Genomic DNA, 9,006 nt, shown 5'->3' on the forward strand with positions numbered 1-9,006 from the left:
GGATTATATAATTTTATTATTTTACTTAGTTGTCTCGGATATATTATTTTATATTTTTATATTTTTATGAATTTATGAAACTACAGTTTTATAATTTTATAATATTATAATCTTTTAATTTTATAATATCATAAATATATGATCTCATAATTTATAGTTTTATAATTGAGATTTTGTAAGTGTTTTTTTTTTTTAAAGATTTGAGTTATTGTATAAGTTAGTTGATGTGAAATTGTGTTCATGGTATAACTTTGCGGAAACAAATTTATTATGCAAACTTATCACTTAAGAAAAACAAGACTAAAATAATAAAATAATAAAATTTCTTTATAGTTGTTTCACTCAGACACGTGCTTTGTTCAGTCGAGAGAATTGTGATTAGAAGTAAAACAATAAATAAAATAACTTTTATTTTATATCACGCAGCTAGAATTATATTATTCGCTAAAGCTAGACAGCTGCTAAACTATACATTATAATAAATAATTAAAATTTTGAGAAGCAAAATTTCATTATTCTTGTTGAGAAATTCTGTCTATCATTCAAGTGACTTTTATATGATTGAACTAATATATTTTAAAATTGATAAATATTATGAACATATGTATACATATAATTTTATGTACTACCTTGAAATAAAAGAACTGAGAATGAAGCTTCAAATGTTTTTATTAATGTTTGGTGGAACATAAATCATATAAAACTTTTCATAACATTGAATGTTAGAAAAAATATTAACAACTAAATAATATATGTGCGGATTGAATCGAGTTGTTATACATATATATTTTGTTAATGCTGAATGTTACAACATTAGTTTACCGTTGTTATAAGTGTGTATAACTATTGTAATCATGGTAATATATGTATTGACAAAAATTAAGTTCAATATCAATATAAACTTATAAAAATTAAGTTACCATGCATGCAACTATCCGTACCTTTGCAGATGTAATCTTTCATTTATTGTAAAGAGCATAACACATTTATTATAACTAATGATACGTTAACGCCTTGCTTTTCATTGACGGAACATTCATAGTAGATGCAACAACCTTAATTATATTTTATTTACCATCTTAGTGTTATTTTTTACCAAATATGCTATTTATTTAAAGCTTGGGATAATTTATTTTTTCAATCACTCAAATTCATTTTTTTATTTTATTTAGCATCTCGGATTAAAAAAGGTAAGAAAAAAAGATAATGTATAGATACTTCAAAATTTGTCTCATATTAATTAGTTTTGACTGAAACCGATATTTTATTCCCCAAAGAAAGATACGACATGGGTCCACATCATCACATTATTGTTTTTATTTATTTATTTTAGCTAGTACCATGTGAGTCTAAAAATTAAAAGTTTAAGAAAAATGGAGACTCATCCTCTGTTTTTATTTATTTTGTAGATCAAGATCATGTGCATGGTTGTCATCTCCCTCAATGTCATTTACTGATGACTTAGCTTATTATTGTAAAAAAAGACAATGCAAGATTGGATTCACGATAACCATATCCAGTTAAGGTTAAAAAAAATAGATTCTTTCTCCACCAGTTTGTTTCTCTCTTTTACTTTTTTTTTTAAATTGTATTATGTTAAAAACTATATTTTAAATTATGAAATATAGAAATTCAAAATGAAGATTCTAAATTAGAAGCTAAATTGAATTTTCCTAGTATACGATATGTCGAATGAAGTTATGAAGGTGTAAAGAAAACTGACCAAAAAGAAATCTTAAATTTAAATTGAACTAAACAAATTTCCGTTTGATTTGTTTAATGTAGAATTTATATAAACATAGGTTAATCTCTAATATGTCCAACCGTTTTAAAAATGATAAGTATTCTTATAAAAACTAAAATATTAGAATATATATATATATATATATATATATATATATATAATTAAAACCCCTTTTATCTATCAAAATATCACATGTTCTCTCCAAAAAATTATTTGACTTCTGTAGCTAATTATGACTAGTTAATATACTTATTTTTAAAAATATACAAAATCTGTTATTGCAGTTCAATTTCTTAAGAAAATTATTCATTTTGAGAAGGAGTGAAAATTTTGATTCATTCGATAGCTTTTTTGTCGGTGGAAAACTAAGTCTCTCGATTCCCCTGAATGTTAGCTGTCTTTTTATGATTGTTTTGCTTATATATCGAGACATTATTAATCAATATATATATTTGTTAGAAAAAAGAAAAAGAAAACCTGAATTTGTGTTGTACAATTTTAAAAAATTTGTCTTTTGGAGAAAGGTGCAAAATTCTATTAGTTATTTTATTAAATTTCTATATTTGTATATTTTTTTCCTTATCTGAATAGATATCAATGATTAATATATTTTTCATTTAAAAGTAATAAAAATATATATTTGTTGTGTAAATTTAAAAACAAATCTATTTGATTTAAGGAAAAGGCAATTAACTGTATTGATTATTTCATTAACTAAGAGATTAAAGCATGTCTCTCCGGATTTTTTTTTTAATTTTTCTCTCTCTCTATATATATATAATCAATAAACACATGTTTATTGTTGCAAAGGAAAAAAAGAAAAAAAAAACTAATCTTCAAATTTCCTAAATTTGCTTGGTTTTGAGAATGAGAGATTTAATTTTTTTATCTCATTACATTTGTTTTCTACTTAATTGCAAATATTAAAAACTTGTGATGGCTTGTTTTATCCATCAAAGAAATTTTGTTTTCAAAATTAAAAAAACAATGGAATGTTTTAAAAAGATTGAGGTTGAACAAGGTTGTGTTCCAACTTTAAAGGAAAGAAATAATGTCAATTCAAAACAATTTTGTTAGATTTAACTTAAAAGTCATGTCAATATAATAATATTTATTTGTTTTCATATATATTTTTTTTGTAAGTGACAAATTAAATTCCGTACGAATGAATGAGAAAATGATCAAACGTAAATTTTAACCGATTATTTACGAACATATTACCATACATTTTGTTTATGTCTGATGTTTTCTGATCAGAAGTAAATTCATCGACATGATAAGTTAATTTGGTGTTAGTGATAACTCATTAGACCATAAAATGCAAATAATGATGATTTGTAGTTGATGTAAGTATCTGCATTTATTTACTGCTATCAAACCCGTGAGAAAACAAGTATTATTTGTTGGGTTGTGAAAATGAAAATTGATAGTTTAGTTTAGTATTTGAAAAAGAAATTGAGACACTCATAACTTGCTGCAGTCGAGTTTTAGATACAAGATTAAAACAAGTATAAATATTGACAATTTCATGATACATGATCCGTGATCAAATAAATTAAAATTCTCCTTGTATATAAAATAAAAAGTGTATGAAGTGTTATCCAAAACCCATTGCCATTGAGAAGGCTATTTGTTTCTTTATTGTCATCAAGCTCAATGTTAAAGCATTTTCATGCATCCACCAACCCATGGAACATTCCTTTAAGTACGAATCGCTACATTTAATTTAAAATCTTGGCTGCTATTAGAAACACCAATTATCGTATCATGTTTTGAAAAAAAAAATGATGAAATTAAGTAATTGATACTGTTGAATTAGTAATGTATTTAGAATGAATTAATATGTAAAAAGGGATTAAAGTGTTGTTAAGACACGGGAGTGTAAATTAGCGTGGTGGTGGTCCACATGGTGGGCGCGACTTGGATTTGCTGTGTTTTCACGTTTAGGTGTTTGATGGGAAGAAAGGGAAATAGTCGTCGCTGGCATTGATTGTGGGAGTGCCACGTCGCCTCCTTTTCCCTAGAGTCAAACCCTTCATTCCATTTGCGCGTTTCCTCTTTTCATTAATTGCTTACTTTTACTATTTTATTTATGATTCGTTCAAATATTTCAACCATATGAATAAATGAATGAATGACACCAACAAGAACTAATGTCTTTCCTTCATCTCTATCTTTCCAGGTTTTAGTCAAACTCCAGAGTCGTAAATTCGCGGCCACTTTCCCCTTTTTATACCTTCTCTCGCCATTCCCATCCCCTTCTTTTCTAATCTCAATCTTCTTCTCCATTCTCAACACTCTCTGTAAATAGGTACGCTTCCCTTCTGAAGCTACCAATCCAACAATCCTCGTTTCTTCAACTTCAGTTACGCTCTTTATTCTTTTTTTTTTTCGCAGCGTTAGGTTTTCGTTTCCTCCGTTCTGTTGCATTTCTTTTCCTGGTCATTGTTGAGGACAGCGATAATGGGAGCGGTTTGTTCGGCTGGCATGGTGGAGAGAAATGCTGAACTTGGAGGGAAGAGCTTCGAGTTTTCTGGGAAGCTTAAGAAGGAAAATAGCTTTGTGAATCGTGGAGATGCTATTTCAGATTCCAGGTCTGATACTGGTCAAGGTAGAAAGCAAAAGAGGCACGACTCTGGGCTTTCCTTTGAACTTGGGTTATCGACTCCTACGTCAACTGGAGGAAAACAGGTCTGTTTTTGCGCAGCTTGCATCGTTTTTCTATGTTCTTAAAAGGTTTGAAAATATGCGTATCCTTAGGACTGTTTATGTGGAAATTGATTGGTTGGAATGAGGGCTTTCCTGTTATTCTATAGTTGGATGTTGAGGGGAGTTACATTAGTGCCTGCAATTTCTGAATGGCCGCCAGGTGTGAATAGTTTAATATGTTAGGGTCACGCCTCTGTAGTTATGGATGCATTTGATGGTATGTTAGGGATCTTCTAAATTGGAATCTTAATGGTTCATGATTGACGTCATTTTTTTCATAGGTGAGCCAGAGGGGTTCTTTTCTCGGAAAAGCTGGCGAGAGGGCGGTGGGAGTTTTGGACACAATTGGAAGTGGCATGCCAAAGTTAAATACTAGTAGTGGGTTTGTCTCTGGCGTGACTTCCAGAGGGAAAAAAATATCAATACTGGCATTTGAAGTAGCTAATACAATAACCAAAGGAGCAATTTTGTTTCAATCGCTTTCTGAAGAAAATATCCAGATTCTTAAAAAGGATGTTTTACAGTCGGAGGGGGTTCAACTGTTAGTCTCGACTGACATGAAGGAGTTAATAACTCTTGCTGAGGCGGACAAAAGGTTCTAGCTTGTTCAAATAATAGAATTTTTGTTTTTCATTGCTGGTTATTTTGTTTATGCTTTTTGTTTATGATTTTTCTGGGGAACTTGTAGGGGAGAACTCAATGTCTTCTCACGGGAAGTAGCTAGATTTGGAAATATGTGTAAAGATCCGCAGTGGCACAACCTAGACAGATATTTTTCACGGTGAGTTTCCATGTACATTGTTATTGACAAGATTAAGCTAACATGTCTTGATTGATTTCTTGGCTGATTACAATCACACAAATTTCACATTCAAACCTTTGACTAAAAAAATTATCAGACTAGACTTGGATGTTCTGGATGACAAACAATATCAGGCAGAGGCAGAAAAGACAATGCAGGAGTTTACCAATCTAGTTCGGAATACCGCTGTAAGCTCATTGTCATTTTAAATAATGTTCTAAATATTTTTTAATTTTATCAGTGAATTGATGACTCAGTAAAGCGGTCTTTATCATTTTGGTTTCTTGGATTTATGCTTGCATGATTTTGATTCATGGAGCTTTGGTATGACCTTTGTGCAGTTTTGATGCATACTACCGTGTTTATTTATATTTGTTCACACTATTTGTTTCCTAATTCGGATGTGCTTTCTAAGATGTTTATTTGTTATGGTTAGAGTTTCAATTGATTTTTTTTTAGCAGTTTCTTCCTTACGGATTTTCTCCTTGTTGTGTAGGAATTATACCATGAATTGAATGCTTATGAACGTTTTGAACAAGATTATCTGCAAAAGATTAAGGAAATGGAGTCCTTAAATCTTCCTCTAAAAGGTTAGAAATTTCATAATATAGTTTTCCTCAAGTCTTTCCAAATAAATAAATAATACTTCTAGCGGAGGATATATTTTTGTTTTCGGCTGAAATATATTCTTATTATTGGTGGGTTTAGCTTCGGGTGACCCCAGTTTGGATTTTCAGTTCGACGTACATACTATCTGCAGCACGCTTCAAAATGTAATTCTGCTGAAGTTAACCGATCATTGACAGCTACATTCTCTTTAAAATCGTAGGGGAGAGTATCACGATGTTTCAAAGTGAGCTAAAGCACCAAAGAAAGCTTGTGAGGAGCTTGAAGAAGAAGTCTCTTTGGTCCAGAACTTTGGAAGAGGTATATTTTCACTCAACGAACTGTTCCTGATTTGCATCTACTATTTTTGAATTTCGTATTTACTCATGTTTACTTCTTTGAAGTGAATGTTTTATAGCTGCGGATTCATAACAACAGACTTACTTTGTTGGAACTCAATTTGGCTATTGCAGATAGTTGAAAAGCTCGTTGATATTGTTACCTATATAAATCAAGCAATTTATGAGCTCCTGGGAAACCATGGTATGAGATTTTATCTCTTAAGGATACAAATCAATGTTGTACCTTATATAGCTAGAAGATATGCATCTCTTTTTGCACTAGGAGCCTAGGAATTAACTAAGGGTTTGAAGTCTGAACTTTTCATTTAATCCTGTTACGAGAAAAAAAAAATCAAATCGAAGGCATTCTAATTTTTTGAACTAAGCAGATCGTAGATGAAATTTTCCAATGTTTTCTATGCTCTTGTTTTTTATTCAGATGTGATTGGAAATAACCAGCTGCCTTTTTCTTTGTGGTTGAGCCACTTGAAATTGAAGACAATTTTTTTTTTTATAGGCCGAAATTAAATGCATATCTGCATTACAAAGAAAATAAACTCTTGAAATGAAACACTTCATATAGTCTAGTGTATATTCTTAATGCTGAAGATCAATATGGAATCATGTTATGCATCCCTTACAGCAAACGTTATGTGACTCTAATAAACTAATGACATTACAATTGTTCTCCTCCTAAATCATCGGTTCCGCTTGGATTGACTTTCTGAGAAAAAGCATTTGGGAAAACTACAATACAATCAAGTGAATTGCATCATCATTTTTAATATTTGTGTTTCAGTCATGTATTGACTTGTGGAAATCTACCTTTTATTTTTGTCTTTTCTATTGTGTAGATCTATATCTTGTTGCCTGGTCATAATAATAAGACACGTGAAATCGTGGATTCGTGGCAGGTACAATCACAACCAATTACTGTGAAGGTCATGAAAGACTAGGAGGAGCTGGTCTTGCGCTGCACTATGCTAACATCATCAATCAAATAAATATGATTGTAAGTATCATGCTGAACAAGATTGTAATGACCTTACAAATAGAAATAATTTTGATAAAATAACAATTGTTTATACTAGGCATCTCGTCCCACAGCACTTCCTCCAAACATGAGAGACACATTGTATCATGGTTTGCCCAACAATATTAAGACTGCTCTTCCATCTCAGTTGCAAACCATTGCTGACATGAAAGAGGTATACTCTCCCTACGCTGAATATCCGTGACCTTCCGTTTTATAGTCCGTTTTATGGTGCCAATTTTTTATGCGAGTAATCACATTGACTTAAAGGAAACAGTTTTATTTTGTTTTGGATTATGTTAATTGACATAAATGTTCTGTAGCTCTCCATCACTCAGATCAAGGCAGAAATGGAGAAGATTCTTCAGTGGCTTGTACCGGCTGCCACAAATACTGTCAAGTAAGATGTGTGATATATTTGTTTGGATTAGCTTATACTTTCATTTTTCTCTTCTTCGTGTTGGTCTTATTTCCTTTTGTGAAAATATGCTAATTGTTTATGTACATGACAGAGCACATCAAGGTTTCGGATGGGTTGGTGAATGGGCAAACACAAGGTTTGGTGTAAACTTGGATATCTTAATATTTGTTGGCAATTACTGTTGTGTTTACATATGCAGTTAGAAGAAAAGTTCACAATTAGTCTTCCTCTGATATTGCAGTAATGACTTCGATGATAACACCTCCAGAGAAAGTAACCTGATTCGTCTGCAGACACTTTATTATGCCGACAAGAGGAAGATAGATGTTTACATAATTGAATTGTTGGCATGGCTTCACCATTTGATTAGCTTTATAAAATCTAAGCAAAACACCTTGAGACCCATGCCTATGCGGTCTCCTCCCAAGGTACTTGAACTTCAGTCTAAGATGCGACAATTTTTAATTCTTTCCGTGGACAGTGGCAACAAGCAATTGGGAAGCCAAATTTCCCAAGAGGATAGGAGATTATTGGAGGAGGTTATTGCTAGGAGAAACAACTCAGGACTCAGCAAAAGCGAGGATCTTGGTTTGGCTAAGAAACGACAAATGAAGGATTTACATGGGACCAAAAGTGCTGGGAGTTCACCTGCCAAGGAAATCTTCGGTACAAGAGTTGTCATAAACCACCAAAACTATAACGTTTTGGATATTATGGATGGGTTGATGGGTTGAGTCGCTGATCACTCTATTTTTCTGCTGAAATTCTTGCTAGTCCATTCTTATAGATAATACTCATCATTCATTCTATATAGTTCTAGTTATGTATATATCTATATAAACAACTAACACCAGATCTTTATTTTTTACTCATTAATTTTGTACAGCGGGTGAGGGAAGTAGTTGAATTCCTTCTATTGTTCAATTTATTATTTTTGTGCTTTCAAAGTTCGTTGGAAAATAATTGAATTCCTTTAATACTTTTTTGTCAGTAAATTGCTGCAGTTTCACTGTTTGGTGCCTATAGATTCTGATCTGTGACAAAAGTATTTAGAATGCAGCCTTAATAATTGAACAAAAATATTTCACATTATTTTGGATTTGCACAAGAATCAGATTGGTAAAAGGGAAAGTGCCCAAGGTTGTCCTAACCACTTGCTGGTATAAGATGAGAACCACCACCCACTCCTCTTATCCTCTACATTTCCTGATGGATCATCAATCAAATCGTATGGAAATCAATTCAGTTTTCTCTATCAATTTTGCATGTTGTGGGACATAACATAAGTTGTACGCAATTACAAAAGTTAAGATTAACTTGCTTAAGTTGCTTGGTGACACATCCTCAATC

The 9,006-nt window shown here is 31.6% G+C and overlaps 1 protein-coding gene across 2 annotated transcripts; it reads left to right on the top strand.

Moving 5' to 3' along the window:
• The first annotated feature begins 3,810 nt into the window (after window positions 1–3,810).
• LOC114164234 lies at window positions 3,811–8,633 on the top strand. Of its 2 annotated transcripts, XM_028048822.1 has the most exons (13): window positions 3,811–4,055; window positions 4,142–4,435; window positions 4,735–5,048; window positions 5,142–5,234; window positions 5,353–5,443; window positions 5,752–5,845; window positions 6,085–6,182; window positions 6,335–6,404; window positions 7,117–7,214; window positions 7,294–7,410; window positions 7,559–7,635; window positions 7,748–7,792; window positions 7,898–8,633. In XM_028048822.1, the coding sequence occupies exons 2-13, from the start codon at window positions 4,208–4,210 to the stop codon at window positions 8,388–8,390; spliced, it is 1,818 nt and encodes a 605-aa protein (XP_027904623.1). In that variant the 5' UTR covers window positions 3,811–4,055; window positions 4,142–4,207; the 3' UTR covers window positions 8,391–8,633. The 2 variants fall into 2 exon arrangements, with proteins under 2 accessions (XP_027904623.1, XP_027904625.1); XM_028048824.1 differs by having other exon boundaries at window positions 3,864–4,435.
• Window positions 8,634–9,006: the final 373 nt, after the last annotated feature.

This window comes from Vigna unguiculata, chromosome 9 (assembly GCF_004118075.2).
Source record: "Vigna unguiculata cultivar IT97K-499-35 chromosome 9, ASM411807v1, whole genome shotgun sequence".
NCBI classification, from domain to species: Eukaryota; Viridiplantae; Streptophyta; class Magnoliopsida; order Fabales; family Fabaceae; genus Vigna; species Vigna unguiculata.

Bases quoted from the DNA above. Each gene is read 5' to 3' on its own strand.
- LOC114164234 (XM_028048822.1), top strand. From the start codon at position 4,208: ATGGGAGCGGTTTGTTCGGCTGGCATGGTGGAGAGAAATGCTGAACTT. The intron at 5,846-6,084 runs GTTAGAAATTTC...TTAAAATCGTAG, and splicing joins CTTAAATCTTCCTCTAAAAG to GGGAGAGTATCACGATGTTT. The intron at 7,215-7,293 runs GTAAGTATCATG...TGTTTATACTAG, and splicing joins TCAATCAAATAAATATGATT to GCATCTCGTCCCACAGCACT.